At 36.9% G+C, this 16,096-nt stretch overlaps 1 protein-coding gene across 3 annotated transcripts; it reads right to left on the bottom strand.

The window, feature by feature from the left end:
- Positions 1-4,759: 4,759 nt before the first annotated feature.
- On the bottom strand, positions 4,760-14,299 carry LOC133863597 (uncharacterized). 3 transcript variants are annotated; one of them, XR_009899413.1, is made up of 15 exons: positions 14,094-14,299; positions 13,697-13,785; positions 12,196-12,278; positions 11,023-11,229; positions 10,701-10,812; positions 10,552-10,624; positions 9,577-9,614; positions 9,386-9,420; positions 9,108-9,260; positions 6,453-8,926; positions 6,156-6,239; positions 5,934-5,997; positions 5,359-5,446; positions 5,191-5,261; positions 4,760-5,083 (listed from the first exon to the last, which is right to left on the bottom strand). XR_009899413.1 is itself a non-coding variant. In XM_062299617.1 (13 exons), exons 2-13 carry the CDS (start codon positions 13,724-13,726, stop codon positions 5,440-5,442), a joined length of 3,360 nt encoding a protein of 1,119 aa, XP_062155601.1. In that variant the 5' UTR covers positions 13,727-13,785; positions 14,094-14,299; the 3' UTR covers positions 4,760-5,439. The 3 variants fall into 3 exon arrangements, 2 of the variants coding, with proteins under 2 accessions (XP_062155601.1, XP_062155602.1); XM_062299617.1 differs by having other exon boundaries at positions 4,760-5,446; XM_062299618.1 differs by having other exon boundaries at positions 4,760-5,462; positions 10,591-10,624.
- Positions 14,300-16,096: the final 1,797 nt, after the last annotated feature.

The following is a 16,096-nucleotide window of genomic DNA, read 5'->3' as shown; positions in this document are numbered from 1 at the left end:
AGATAATATATTTTATGAATAAACAAATGAATGAGAATGCTACAGTGTTTCCCTATGCATTGGGAAACACTGTAGATTCCCATGAAACAGAAAAATATAGGGAAGCTGTTGTGGGTGGCTTTTTGTAACTTTCTTGAAATTTTTTCTAAAATTTAAGGAACAGGACTCCCTATAGAGAAACTGATATGAATGCTCTTAGAGTTGGTAACTTTGTGCCACTATCTTAGAGATCTTGGAGATTTCTTTAACCGGACTTCCTCAATATATAGGCATGGTCCTCCTTTCCAGGTTGCTCAAACCCTTTTGGTTGTTTTACGTAAATTTACCCCTCCAAGTCACCTCGAAGGAAAATCGTTTTTACATCCAACTGCTCCAAATTTAAACGAGCCATTAAAGGTAACACTACCCTGATTGGTGTGTTGACCACCAGCAAGAACACCTCATCATAGTCCATTCCCTTGCATTGTGAGCAACCCTGTGCTACTAACCAGGCATTAGAACATGCCCAATAGTTTCTTGCCCTCAAAAAGTTGTACCACCTCTCAAGTCTTGATCGTATGCAATGGCTCAATTTCCATCATAGCCAGAGGTCCCCCGGGGGGGGGGGGGGGGGGGGGGGGTGATGCGGGTGTCAAACCCTCTTAACCCCCAATTTTTATTTTCCCCCTGGTAGGAGTTCTCTTCCGCCCCTTATTGCCCACCCTCAACCAATCATTAGGAAGCAAACATTTTCTAGGAGGACCGGTCCTTAATGCAACCAGTTGATATTTTACAATCTATTTCTGTGCAATTGTGTTTCAGTTTCAAGCTTTCAGGTTAAAAGAACGAAGGAAGAAGACAATTCTAAAACCTTGCGTCTCTTAAAGTATTAATTAAATGATTAAATTTATTTATTCCTATTAGCTTAAGCTTTTGGGACAAGTGGTGGTTTAACATAGTATCAGAGCAAAGGTCTTGAATTCGAACATTGTCTCATTTATTTACCTCCCAGTTCAATTAAATATTTCACATGTTAGACATCACCTATTAAAAGAGAGTTTAAGCCTACACGTGAGGAAGAGTGTTAAAGTATTTGATTAAATGATTAAATTTACATCTTCCTATCACCTTAAGCTTTTGGGACAAGTGGTGGTTTAATGACAGAAATTTCCTACAAACCGTTTTGTAAAAAATTTCATACAACCCACATATAAAAGTGACATATCTTTTAAAATGTGAGAATCGCAAGTTTTTCTTATTAATTCTATTAAAAAAGCATGTGAGAAGCAAATGCTATTAAAACATGTGTTTCTTACATTTTAAATGACACGTATTACTTTTATATATGGGCTGTATGACATTTTCTACAAATCGGTTTGTATGAAATTTTTGTCCGTGGTTTAATAACATCTAACTGTTGCAACTCTTGCATCTAGAATATGGGAAAATCTTCCTATATTAACATTTTTTGTAAATATCTCTTTTATTGCTTGTTAGCATTGACTATCAGTCAATTTCGATTCCTTTCTTTATAAATATTGTCTCCTTCATTGATGACTATTCTAGAGTGACTTTCATCTCTCTTATGAAATCTAAGAATGAAGTTCCTTTTATTTTCCGTTATTTCATAAGGTGATGATAAACTCAATGTGGTATAAATATTAAAATTTTGAGATCTGACTGATACTAGGGGAGAATAGTTCTCCAAGAACTTTCAAGCTTATCCGCAGAAACAATGGATTGACTCTAAAACTACCTGCCCGTATACCCCCAAGAATGGAGTAGCCGAGCGAAAAAATCGACATCTTTAGAGATTACCCGTGCTCTTCTCACTAAGATGAAGGTAGCTAATATTGGTAAGAAGCTATCTTAACTACATGTTATTTGATTAATCATATGTCCATTCTAAGTGGTAAATCTCCTATCTCCCGACTCAGTCACATGCAATCAGGCTTTCAACCTGACCAACTCTCCCTTTTGTGCCACCTGAAAATGAAAGTTTGGCCTTTCTAAGAATAAGAGCATATTTGCTTTGAAGACCTTCTAGAAAGTCGCCTATGAAAATAGCATACCCAACCAATATGAGCTCCCGAAATATAGTCTAGACATCGAGTAATAGCTCTGATACTATTTATAATGACCCAGGAAAAAACGCTAGCCACATCTTTTTAGAGTGATAGCACATATGTAGCAAGCGTTTTTTCCTAAGTCACTAGTTATGGTATCAAAGCCACCTAATAACGTCCAGCCATGTGGTACTAAAGTACTGCATGATATGACCCTGACGAAGACATCAAGAGTTCAAAATGGAGAATTTGTAACGCCCATGTCCCCCATTGAGAAGATGATGAATAGCCCATATAGAGTTGGTGGTTTATAAAAGATAATTGTGAGTGATAAGTCTCATATTGCCTAACTACTAGTGAAACTGGGCTTTATAAGGGATTCTAAAGGAAGAAAAATACTCTACTTCCCAAATTTTTATCCCCAAAAGTGGTTCCTAAATGATGTGTCACAATCTCATGAGATAGTGATACATTTTTCAAAATAACAGATCTCATCCAAGATTGACACATCATTTGAAAATCAACTTTCCAAAAAAAAAAGAAAAGGGGGGGGGGAGGGGGTTTGTGGGATTTCCCTTCTAAAAAAACTTTAAATTGACTAGTCTTTTTGGGGTAATAAAGCAAATGTGGCTAGCGTTTTTTCTTAGGTCATTACAAAGATTGAGACGTTTCACATCGCCTAGGAATGAGAATGAGAATGTACTTATATGTATATTCTCACCCTTCTTGACCTAACACGTTTTGAAGTCGTGATAGACATGAACTTATCGGAACTCCACAGTTAAGCATACGTATGCAAGAGTACTACCAGGATAGGTGACTTTTTGAGAAGCCTAGTTCAGAAGAGCCAAAAGCGGACAATGTTATATCGTTGAAAATGAGTCGTTACAAATGGTATCAGAGCCACCTAGTAACACCATAACATGTGGTACTAAAGCGCTGCATAACATGGCTCTCACGAGGATGTCAAGAATTTAAAAGGAGTTTGTAACACCCATTTTCCACATTGGGAAAATGAGGAGTAGCTAGTAGCCCACATAAAGTTGATTTATAAAAAATAATTATGTGTGTTAAATCTTACACTGCTTAGTTACTAAGTGAAATTGAGTTTTATAAAAGATTGTAGGAAAACTCTAAATTGACTAGTTTTTTTTAGGATGATAGCGCAGATATGACTAGTACTTTTTCCTGAGTCATTATAATCACCCTTTGAGGCTACTCTCATTGGCTCCCAAACATCCGAATGAATGTAATTCATAATTCTTTTTATCTTGTGAGTAGCGGCCTTAGAATTGCACCCTACTCTGTTTACCCAAAACACAATACTTGCAGCAGAAGTCTAGGTTACACGATTTGACTCCTTTCAGCAAGTTTCTCTTATGCAACTCCCTCATGTCGTGTTCCCCCATATGCCCAAACCTCAAATGTCATGAGGGGGATATCATCCCCCTCATATTCAAACGACATAACTGCTGATTCACCTACAATCGAAATACCCAACAACTAGTAGATATTATTCCCCACAACTTTTTTACCCTTCATCACCACCATAGCACCCTTAGTCGCCTCCAACACTACACCTTAAGACTTATACCAATAGCCATTCGAGTCTAAGGTGTCTGAGTGAGACTAGGTTGTTCTTCCTCAAATTTGGTACATGCCTTGCGTCACCAAACGTTCTTATAACACCATCAAACATTTTAACCCTGATAGTGTGCCTATTTCGATAACTCTGCAGGATACATCGTTTCCCATCAAAACAGAGCCGCTATTCATCATTCTATAGGTGTCAAACAAATCCCTATGAGGGGACGTGATATGAGCATGCCAAATCCAAGATCCATGCATATCTGAAATGATCAGAACCCAATGAGACAGATGACAGGTCTCCATCAATCCATCTGAATCTTCTCCACTACATTCCTCAAGTTTGAGCCCTCTTCTACTTTTCCTCCTTTCCCTTCTTCCATTTACGACAGTCCCGTTTCATATGCTCTTTTTCCTGGAACTTGAAACACTTTTAACTCCTTCCTGAACTTAGATCTGGAGCCTGTCTTACCATATCTATCTTTTTCTTTCCTCCTTCCCAATCATGGCTTCTACACCAGAAATTTCCGTGTTTCCGCACCTCAAGAATCCCATACTTATGACTATTGTCCTCAAACCCGATATAGAGAATGAGCCACCACTCCAACATGGGGGCTCTTTTCTGTCCGGACATAGAGAAGCTTCACGTCCGAATCTTGGCAGGCAATCAAAATCAGCAAAAGGGTCTTTTAAATAGTTACATCAAATTTGCTTTTCAGAGTTTGATGGTGGAGGGATATAGGTCTCGATCTCTAAAGAAGCTTAATGTCACGACTTCAAAGCACTCATGGGCTCATTATGAATCTTTTTTTTACCCTGATGGGCCAAAAGGACTGAGTCAAGGGGAGGGTGGCCTTGGAACGATTTATTCCTGTAAAGCTGAAGTAGGTCCATCAAAGCTACAAACAGCAGAAAAGAGGAGTTTCATCAGGTTTAAGATTGCGAAAACAAGAGTCAAGAATAGTCATCCCTAAGCTCAGCGAAGGGTGCTGAAACTGCTGAGGGAAACTGCTGAGGGAGCCCGCTGAGGGAGCCCACTGAGGCAGCTCTCAATTCATTTCTTAGGGCCTACGATGTGAGATTCGGAATGAAAAAAAGAAAAAGAAAAGAAACAATGACGACAACAATGGCACAAGAATCAAAGGAAACAAGAAAAAAACAGTAACAATTCATCACCGGAAAGCACAGCAATCCAGTTCACTACAGTTAACAATTGTTAAAGGCTGAGAAGGCCACCGACAGTCATGATAATCATTGCCTAGAATTGCTGAGTTGACCCACACCTGGGCAGTTCACACTTTTAGGATCATCATCAGGATAAAAGCCCTGATGGAAAGAAATACCTTGGCTTTGCTATTACATATTCCAGGTGGAATCATTAACATTTTCATTTTTAAGGCAACATTGAAGTACAAGCAGAGCGCATTCTAATGAGGTTCTGGCCTTTTTACCTGGAAAATAATAACAATAATCACCATCATCATTATCCAAGCATTTTGCAGTTGATTTGAGAGACACTAGTCTTGCGGATGAAAGGACCTTGAAATTAAATTGTTACCTTCCAAAACCAATACTAAAAAGTAAATATCCACAAATATCCTATTTTTCCCCTGGGTGACGAGTTCAAACCTGACAGATAGGCCGATTCATTATCATTGCTCTTATCACCACCAACAATCTAATTAGACAGGAGGAATTTCCACACAATTTTCAGGGCGAGTGTTACCTGCCCAGAGGATTAAACATATGCCTCGGTAGGGGGTCAGAACAAGACCTTGAAGTGGCAACCTGGGGAGGTCCAAAGCTCTTAAGATCTACAACTCAAGCATACTGTTTCCATTAGTGCTGGAAAATGTACATCCTTATGGAGTAAACAATACATGCAGCAATATAGCAATCAAGCCATATACATGATCCAAATCTAAGCAAAGCTTAATTATTTAAATTGGATATTATAGTATATGTACTTATACCCAGTAAAAGATATGGTCAAATTCTTAAAAGACTAGATCAATTATGAATTGATTAATGTTTGACATCTGTAGCTTTACAAGGAGCAATCGAAGTCCAGCAGGATGCAAATCAAACACCGTGAAAATTCAAACTTACGAAACCCCCCTTCTCTCACCAACACAACCTGCAGAACCATAGGGATGGCTCCCTGATTGCTGCATGCAAAACAATATACAACTCCGAAGCAAGTGAAAGGTAATTTTGCTTTAAGCCAATATGGCCTATATATGGCATGTGAAAGAAGGCAAATAATAATGATTCATCTTATATAATCATTCTTAGCATTACCGATGCTTTGTCTCATTCAGTTTACTGCCCCTAAATGCTGAAAGGGAGAAGAACGACCTTGTAGCTGAAACATAAACATAACCAAGAGTATTGGGATAAATAACAATTAGAAAATGATGAATCATGAGCAGGAAATGGAAATGGAAAATTTCTGTATTACACCAAAGCATACAAGAGTTTGTGGAGGAAGTACATTACTATAGATCATAGATGAATACTAACCTTTAGTTGGGACCACAACTGAGTCGCCACTTTCTTGCAACTTGTGAGGAAGGTGGTCAGTAAATGTGCTCAAATTTGATTGAGCTGCATCCAGAATATACATGAAATACAGCATCACACTCAGAAATGTGTTAAACTGAGAAGAGCTAATTTACAACAATTCTAGTAAGAAAATACTACCCAAATTGGGAGTAGTTCAAGAAGATGAGGATGGAATGATTGGGGCCAGCAAGGATGAGTAAAAATATATTTAAAAGAAAAGGCTGAAGAAAACAGTAAAGGCAGGAGGAAATATACCAGGGAGTAGTCCGTGAGCATCAGAATTTCTTTCATAGCTTTCACATGATGAAGTCTTTTGCTGCGCAAAATTCTTTGCTTGAAGAGCAGCCTTTCTAAGAAAGTTGTCTGCATTTCTCTTAGTTAAAGATTTAGATTCCTCAGCATCATCCTCTCCTTCAGAAAAAACAGATGGGCTAGACCAACCAGTAGTATATGCATCCCCCTTGCTCTTCCGAGCAAACTTCAAGAGCCTCTTCAATCCTTTCGGTGCATCTTTTTGGCAGACCATGACAGGAGGATTTTCAGCAATCCCCCATTCCATAATATCAGGTTCACTACTTTCTTCTTGCAGCATCTGGGACAGAGAATGACGAACACGTAAATTTGACAATCCAACAGGTGGAACATTGGCTGGAGATGCAAGTTGAGATGTGCTGACATCACATGGAAGGGGCAGTTCCCGATGCTCTTCTATTTCCACCCAGGCAGTGGGGGAAATGATAGATTCTTCTTCAACTTGGAGTTCCAAAGAAGACTCTGCCTTATTGTTGAAGTCGTTAACAACATGAGCAGCAACTTGGTCAAAGTTCTGAGTCTCACCACATTGCCAGTGGCTATTTATCTGAGTTTCTGATTGTATAGCAGCATCATGAAGATCCAGTGACACCACATCTTCCTCCCGATGCTGACTGACCAGGTCAGAAGCATCAACACTTACCTCACTTTCTTGTGCTTTCATCAAATTTTTGCAGTTCATCGTAGATTCCTCTGCCTGGGGAGAATTCTTTTTCTTATTAACAGGACTGGCAGCAGAGGTACTCCGAGAACCCTTACGAAGAAAAGGTTTAGATTCCAGTGGGACTATGCTGCTTTTCTTGGTCACTTTGTTATAGAAACTAGGCTTTGTGGGAACTATACCAGAACAATCTCCAGAAGCTTTCACCACTTTTGTTTTGGTTGTTTTGCTCGAGTTTGTCACTCTTTCCTGCTTTTTCTCATTCACAACCTTCACTCTCCTGTCATGATCACTCCGTGTATCCTTTAAATTTCTCTGTTGCTGCTGGGACTTTTCCACTTTAGAGCTCGGTTGAGGAAGTGAAGGTGCTGGATGAGATTTCTGATGTGTTGATGTAGTACCAGCAGAGTATTTGCCACCAGGAGTTTTACCTGGTGACGTCCCTATGGTTCTGGGTGATGGTGTTGATGGCCACGATTTACGTGTAGCAGGCAACAAAGATGTTTTAGATGAAACCTTCTTTGTCACACATGGCTTTGAGATTTCCTTTTTGGCATTTACAGGTTGAGATGAACTTTTATGTGATTTTTGGGGATTGCGCACAGCATCTTTTCTACCAACATCATTCCCCTTTGCAAAGGCTATTTCTGCTTTTCTCTCATTAAGAATTTGTTGCATTGCTCTAAATTGTGCATCTTTCTCTGCTCGCTTTCTAGCATTCTCTCCTCGAAGTTTTTCATCCCGCTTCTCCTTATACTGGTCATAAAACCCACCTCTCTGCTCAGATGAAAACTTTTTATTTCTACTAGCTTGAGGCTTACTATGTCTAACAGGCTTACTTTCCATTATTTCCATCATCATCTGGTTCAAATCCACTTCCTTTTGTCGATTCCATTCATCCAAGGTTGTTGATTTTCTAATAAGTTCCTCTCCTTGGGTTTCTTTAGCATCAGCTTGAAAATCATTCGTGTCTGCCTGAATATATATTGGATCATATGCTTTTTCTTCCCCCTTATCGAATTCCACATCAACTTCACCCGTCTCAACAAGATTGTTGGAAGTCTCTGGAACAGGGTCTTCAGAAACAATTTCTAGCTGACCTTGACAGGAAGCTTCACCTGTACCTTCACTCCATCTTCTCAATACAGATTTATTTGCAAAGGTAGAGATATTTGTTAATGACCTCCGTTTCTGAATTTCTGCAGCCTGATCCCTCTGTTTGCTTTCAAAAAGGTTTATTGCATCTTGAACACTCATCCTCTGAATATTGATCTCAGGTTTCTTACTAGGCTGTTCAAATCCTTCATCTTCACCATTGTTTGAAGCTACATCTCTATGAGACAATGCCCTTTCTCTAGCAGGAACATAGTTGAGGCTCTTAATTGTTAAGGCCGCAGCCCTCCTTGATCCAGTTCTCCCTATTTGAATCCTCCGCATTGGAGATGCTGACCGTCTAGGTGATGCAGATCTTATAAGAGTTCGACTTCTTTCTGCAGATGTTTGATCCCCATCACTTGGGTCAGAAAACTCCTCGCTCTCTGTTGAGCTCACCCGCTCAACCTGGGCAACCTTAGCAGGTGAAACACCATATTTTACTGGTAAAACTGGATGTTCTGGTTTTGATATCCAAGTATTTGTATCTGTCTTGTTCACATTTTCATTCCTTGGATTGCATTTTGATGAGGCCTCATCATCATTTAGAGGATCAACACTCTGACTCTCTTGGTTCAGTTCCAAAAATTTGCACAAAGAATTCCTGCAATGGATAGTTACAAGATGTAATTTTATTTGTCATAAACCTTAACTTAAATTATCCCAATAATCTAATGGTATCACCAACAAAATATGGAGAACCACTTCGTTGTATCTAAAATACTTTTGAGGCAACTAGTAAATTAGAAGACCAAAGAACCCTTTCATTTTTGTAGGCAGCTTACTTTAAAGCTGAAGCTCCAAAATGTTGAGAAAATTGTACTAAATCACTGATTTCTTTAGAGGAGCAGGTGGAACCAACAGACTTGTCAAAAGCCGCAACTAAGTCCCTTCTTAATGCTGTGAACCTTAAGTCCATAGCTCGCAACAGTTCATTTCTGGCAGTATAATTTTTGATAGCTTAGTGGTGAAGCAAAAATAAATAAATAAGTAAATAAGAATCTGCCAAATGAAACATAACAAACAAAAAGCAAAGAAGTTTATAAAAAGCAAAATAACATACTTTGAAACATCTGTTGATGCAATCTCGCCATCAGGCTGTTCATATGGAACAAATTGAATTAGCCACCATCTCGAATGTAATACAATTAAAGATCGATAAATTAATAAAATGGCCTTCTAAATATCTAGACAGTGCAATGAAACTAGAAAACTGAATATGTACTGAAGGAAGTCGTAGGGAAAAACAATTACTTTGTTGCTTGGTGTCGCATCAATCAAGTTGCAGCTATCTGTCAAAAAGGGGGAAAGCCATAACTATAAACAATTATGAAATCTGGGAAGTCAAAGATTTCACTTAATATGGGAAAATATTAAACACACAAATACACCCCAAAATTCATTCCACTCAATTAGAGAAGACCTTGATTCGACTTCAAGGAAAAAAGTTAATTTTAATATCAGTAAAGAAAAATTCTTTACATTTGAGGGAAATCATGATACTGTAGGCTCATCTTCACAAGCAAAAGTAACTCCCTTCGCATTTTAAGCACCACAAACTTCATTGATTTAAGTTCTTACATTTGTATAAGATAACAACAATTGAAGTGGGAAAATGACTTATCAACTGGATCGTGATATTGTTTAGTGAACATAGATATAACGTGAAAATATTCCCCCAACCCCAAAAAAAATAAAAAATAAATATCTAGAAAGGTTGTGGCAAGGTTGTGGCCTTGGGGATGATTAAAGAACTTGATAAGCATGTGCAACTTGTAAGTTACATCGTGGGAATAATCTAGAAAGCCACCAAAAAAGCCCAATACTGCACCCTGCATGAGGAACTCTCAATTTATATAAAAGACTACGACATAGATTTTCCTCAACTTACATAACAACAAAAACCAGAAAGAAACCAAACTATGATCTCATGAAGCACATTCTCTGCATCCTCCTTCTTCTCAAAACACTTGAAAGATAAAACATATGCCCTCACAACTATAGGTTTTACAAAGAGTGGATGAAGAAAAGCATATAGCATGTTGAAATCCCTGAAGGTTCATCTTCCTGAGATGGTTCATCTATCTGAAGGTAACCTTCAGATATCCCAAGTCCCCACTAGAGTGGCCCCCTTTGTTGGGTCAGCAGCCACTGATGAGATATTAACAGTGGACAAGAGTTCATCATAACATAAACATTGAGAGTAACATAATTATGTGTTTGACATACTAGATTTTCTCGAATGATTAGCACTTTGGTAAAAGTTACCTGCTTCCGAACTTTCAAATTGATTGTCACGGTCCTGAGAAAAGAAAATATTTGTTGATAAATAACTACACACATTCAAATATCAATTTATACAAGGACAGAAAATAGACCTTGTCATATAAAGAGAGATGAAATTTTTTGGCTTCCTTCAATTGAAACATCTCATCTTCGATAGCATCAATGACATCCATTATATCTGGTGAACGAACCATATGTAGGAACCTGAGAAGAAAGAATAAGAGTTTTGTGTTAAGAGAAACAGATACCCACATTTAATCCATAACAACTGAATCAAAAGAGAGGAGTATTTTTTTTAATAACTAAATAAACTTTAATTAAAAAGCACAAAGAAGGGCACAATCCCAGTAAACAGACAATATACAAGAGAAAACATCCAAAAATAAAAACAAGAAACACTAAAATGATAAGAACCTGTTTAAAACTGATTTTGTGAACCATGCAGCACCACTGAGGTTTCCCGGTAGTTGGATTTTGAAGCTACCATCAGATCCTTTAGCATACAAGTCACTTACTTTGGGTATATGTGGCAACAGTTGTTCAAGAAGCCCAGTTGCTAGTTTTTCCACTTTTTTGTTGCTGTAAATAAATGCCTCGTAACTAACATCCCCGCCCCTGACCCTAAACATTTTATAGAAGTTTATTAGCAACAAAAGAAAATTGCAATTTTATTAAAAAAGTAATACTTATGTCTGAGAAGATGCCTATATAAGTATGTACAGATCACCATGATAGGGAGCATATTCAGGTTACAGCTATACAGTGTCACAGAGTTGTACTTTCAAAAATAGTGCTGAAAAACAAAAGAAACTAGAGCAGTCATCTAGAAAGAGAAACAAAAAAGACCAATGTTATTGACATTTCAATAAGAATAAGAGCAATAGGCTTGACTCAAATCCAAATGCTTATTCGATTAAATTTTCACCCAGAAGTCTCAGCATGAATCCGATCTCCAAGTTGAAATCAAAACAAGGGGCAAAATTTTCAAAGTCTATTGAAACTATGATGAAACCCAAGACTACTAGGTACACAGAAAAGCTTCAAAATTCCAATACAAGCAAAATCAGAAGGTAATTTTGAAAAAAATAGTAGTTTTACACTCAGGCCTGTGGATTACATTAAAGAGAAGAAGAAAAAAAACAAACAAACAAACAAACAAAAAAAAACAAAACAAAACAAAACAAAACAAACAAACAAAAAGGGAAATCCTCAAAATCGTATCCAATGAATATGGAATCAGTAGAAAAAAATTTGGGGAACCTTGATGCCAAAACAGCCTGCTAACATGGTATTCGAGGACAAAAGAAAATGACAACTGAGTCAATATCGGAATACAACTAGAAGTTAAAAAGGTATTGATACTTGATATTGTTTCATTTAAATCACAGCTGGTTATGGATCAAACAAGCCTCTCTAATATTATTAAGTTATCATGCTGCCAACATAAGACTGCAAGAACTAATCAGATACACTTTTAACTGGCTGGTTTTTAGCTTGATATTGTTTGGTCTGAAGAAGATAAATGAACTGTTTTTGTCAGCTCTGTCTCTACTAAAAACTTCAGATAATCCACAAAAGAACCTTAACCTGTGTTGATTAGGCAAAATCCGAATTTCAGCATAATCTAAAGGTGCATCAGCATCTATTCGACCTTCCATTTGACCAGCTTCCTGTAGAAGCAGCGGAACCGGCATAAGAAGAAAAAAAATTATTAATCAAAATATGAGTTTGTGGTATATGTGACTCCAAATGTGTACATAACTTTAAATAACAATAAAATATTTAAAGAAATAAAAAATAAAATAAAGTGCCCCAGGAAGTCCAGGCATCTGATAACTTGCATGCAACATGATTTGTAGTTCTAGAGAACTCAGTGTATAAGTACATTGACTATTTGTTAAGTCAGCCTGACAACACAAACATATGCACACAAAATGGAGGGGAGAGAGAGATAGAGAGAGAGAGATCAATTAACCAAAGATCAAGATGAATTATGAGATGGAAGATATCCAAGTTAACAATTGACTAAAGAAAATATTTTACAGAAGGTCAGCATATTGAACCCACACCCATTGATAAAAAAAAAAAAAAAGAATTGCAATTAAGGAGATTAAAAAATTAAATTCCATTAATCAGAATGTTCGTTCCCATGGAAACAAAAACAGGAAGTTCAATTGTGGTGTTAGATGATAAAACATTTCTTTTGATAAATGGTGTTAGATGATAAAACATGCCGGAGTTAGTGCAATAAACTAAAGAATGTAAAGCTAAATAAGTACAGAACTTGCATAACATGTAGGGAACAAGACTAGTATGTCCAACATGCACATTGTTAGGACAGTTTACAGTACGGTGTAAACGGCACATTCTTCGATGTTCTTCACGCTCCCACGATCACTATAAAACAACTAAAACTAAGAGATCCTTCCGGGAGTCTCGTTCCGATGCCTAAGTCAATTTTAGAGAGAAAAGTATGTTATATGCATAAAATATTCAGTTTGTCTCTTATACCTAAGGTATTGGCCTATTTATAGGCAAATAGGTAGAATCAAACCTGAATTAGATTTATTACTCCCAGTTAAACTAGAAGCGCCTAGAGTTTGACTTAATATGGAAGTTCTATTCCCATTCAACTGGGAGTTGGATTGTTGACCAAATTCTTCGAGGAGTCTTTATTGGAGCCAGATTGGGACTACTACCCCAATTTTACTTGGAGTAGGATGGTCAAAATTACCATCCCATTAAAAAAGTGGGCATCTAGTTGAACGAAGCTCATTCCTACGTAAGCCAAAGCATAATATATGTATCCTTGAGAAGCCTCAGATGTGTTCCAATCATCTAAGCCTCGTATGGATTTCACATTTATGTTAAATCAGAACACTTTTTCAAATCAAAAAACAAAAAACCCTACGAAACACATTAACAATCAGAGCCTAAACACAAAATACTTCTAAAAACAGTTTGCACATTTTCGTCGAATCCAAACAGTTTTTCAAACAAAGACAAAAAAGTAATCCCAAAACGCATTAATAAACAGGCCCTAAAATTGTCCAGCATTTCCGCTAACTACTTAGCTAGTTATTTGTACCTCCTCCATCTCTAAGATACTTTGTGCCATAACCAAGGGAAGATCTAGGAAACTTCAGGTGGTAGATTTCATCGAAGAAATTTATAAACCTTTAGAAAAAATAAATAAATAAGTATAAGTGCATTGCAGTAGATCTAGTATCCGCAATGAGAATCCATAACCACAGTAAAAAGATCAGAGTAAACAATAATAAAAACCACCAAGTCTATGGAGCCCATGAGAAACCGTTTGAGTTCAAATCGAAAAGAAGGTAAGTTCAACTTTTGCTTGAAGACACTATAAGCTTGTAACTTAAGAAATGCAACCTGGAACTAAATGCAGTATCAGAAAAACCAAAAGCAAGGCGGAATGCGAATGAATCTCCTAATCCAAAGAGTGAGTGAGTAGATTTCTTTACCTTTATACCTGAGATCTGAAATATCTCTCTCTTGCTAGGGAGAGATCTTCGAATAAGAACTCAAATTCATGTACAGACAGTTCAGTGTGTGAAGGAGGGGACACAAACTGAACTAAGTGCTAAGAAGGTTAAAGAAATAAAGGAGTGAAGCGCGTTGATTCTGTCGCAGATCCAGACACTCTTAATACGGGGTATAGACGGCGACGCATAGTAGCATTTCTTTGATGCGTTTATGGGCATTTCAATTATTTTCAATTTATGCTCTATTATTTAAAAAATAGTATTATAAAAAAAATTCACTTACAACTCCCGTTGTTTTTACAATTATAGGCAGAAATACACATATTGTTTTAATAATATTAATAAAATAAAAAATATGTATTTCTCACATGCTTAAAGTACACGTTTTCTTTTTATATATGGATTGTAGAAAATTTCCTACGAACCGGTTTATAAGAAACTTTTATCCTGCAATTATACATTTAAACTTTAAAAAGTATCAATTTAATGTAATCATCTTTCATTTTTTTCAATTTCACTCATCTCTTAGGATTTTTCTTTAAATCCTATCAAAATTCCTAAAATTCCATTTATATATATATATATATATATTCAAAGATTAAAGCAGGAGTGTTTTCATAAATTTCGTTAAATCATAATCAATGCTTAAATCTTTGTAATTTTGTTCTCTTTTTTCCTAAAAAATATGGATATTTTAGAAATTTTGACACCCCTCCATTAGGGATGAGTGAAATTGAAAGATAGATACATTAAATTGACACTTTTTAAAGTTTATGGGTATGATTGCAAAAATGATGAAAGATCAAGAGTGATAAGTGAAGTTTTCCAGAAAATATATTTTTATTTACAACTATCTCACAATATTAATATGTCAGTCCTAACCAACTTTTAGATCAGTCATTAATAAAAAAAATAATAATAAATAAGATGTAAAGATTGATTGGAATTGTCACGACAACATTATAGAATAATTGTATGATAATGTTTCACTAAGAGCGACACATGGGAGGAGGAAAAATGCCACATGTCACGATTTTAGACAATCCTCTTATTGATTATCTTATTATTAAACTTTAAAAAGTGTCAATTTAATGTATTCACATTTCATTTTTTTTCAATTCCACCCATCCGTTGAGATTTTTCATTAAATTCTATCAAAATTCATAAAATATCATTTTATATATATATATTCAAAGATTAAGACATTGGTATTTTTATAAATTTCGTTAAATCTTAACCAACACTTAAATCCTTGCAATTTTGTTCTATTTTTTTTTTCCTAAAAAAAATAGGGGCATTTTAGAAATTTTGGCACCCCTCCATTAGGATTTAACGGAAAATTATAAGAGATGAATGAAATTAAAAAAAAAAAATTGAAAGATGGATACATTAAATTGACACTTTTTAAAGTTAATGGGTATAATTGCAAAAGTGATGAAATATCAATGGTGATAAGTGAAGTTTTCCCAAAAAATATATTTGGAGTAATTACCTTTTCCCCCATGAACTACCGGCCAACGTCATTTTACCCCCACGAACTACCACTTCGACCAAAAGAGAGTATCAAATTACCATTTTTACACACTTTGGCCCCTTCCGTCAGGAATTTCGTTAACTTGGATGGAATATGCCATTTTTTATCGTTAATTTTGATTTAAAGACCAAAATACCCTCTACAGTAATTAATAAAAAATATTAAAATTAATATATTAAAAAAAAAAACAAAACAAAAACCTGAAGGAAAAGGGGTGGCTGCCGCCACCCCGGCCTAAGGGGTGGCCGCACGGCCTCCCCAGAACCTGGGTGGCCGGAGCCACCTTTAGGGGTGGCTCGCGGGCCACCCACGGCCTCTGGGGTGGCCGCGCGGCCACCCTAGGTTCTGGGGAGGCCGTGCGGCCACCCCTTAGGCCGGGGTGGGCCGCGAGCCACCCCAGAGGTGGCCGGAGCCACCTCTGGGGGTGGCTCGCAGGCCACCTGGCCAC

The sequence above is a fragment of the Alnus glutinosa genome, chromosome 3 (genome assembly GCF_958979055.1).
Source record: "Alnus glutinosa chromosome 3, dhAlnGlut1.1, whole genome shotgun sequence".
Lineage (NCBI taxonomy): Eukaryota > Viridiplantae > Streptophyta > Magnoliopsida > Fagales > Betulaceae > Alnus > Alnus glutinosa.
The sequence above is the reverse complement of the archived record's forward strand: the minus strand, read 5'-3'. Positions and strand labels throughout refer to the sequence as shown.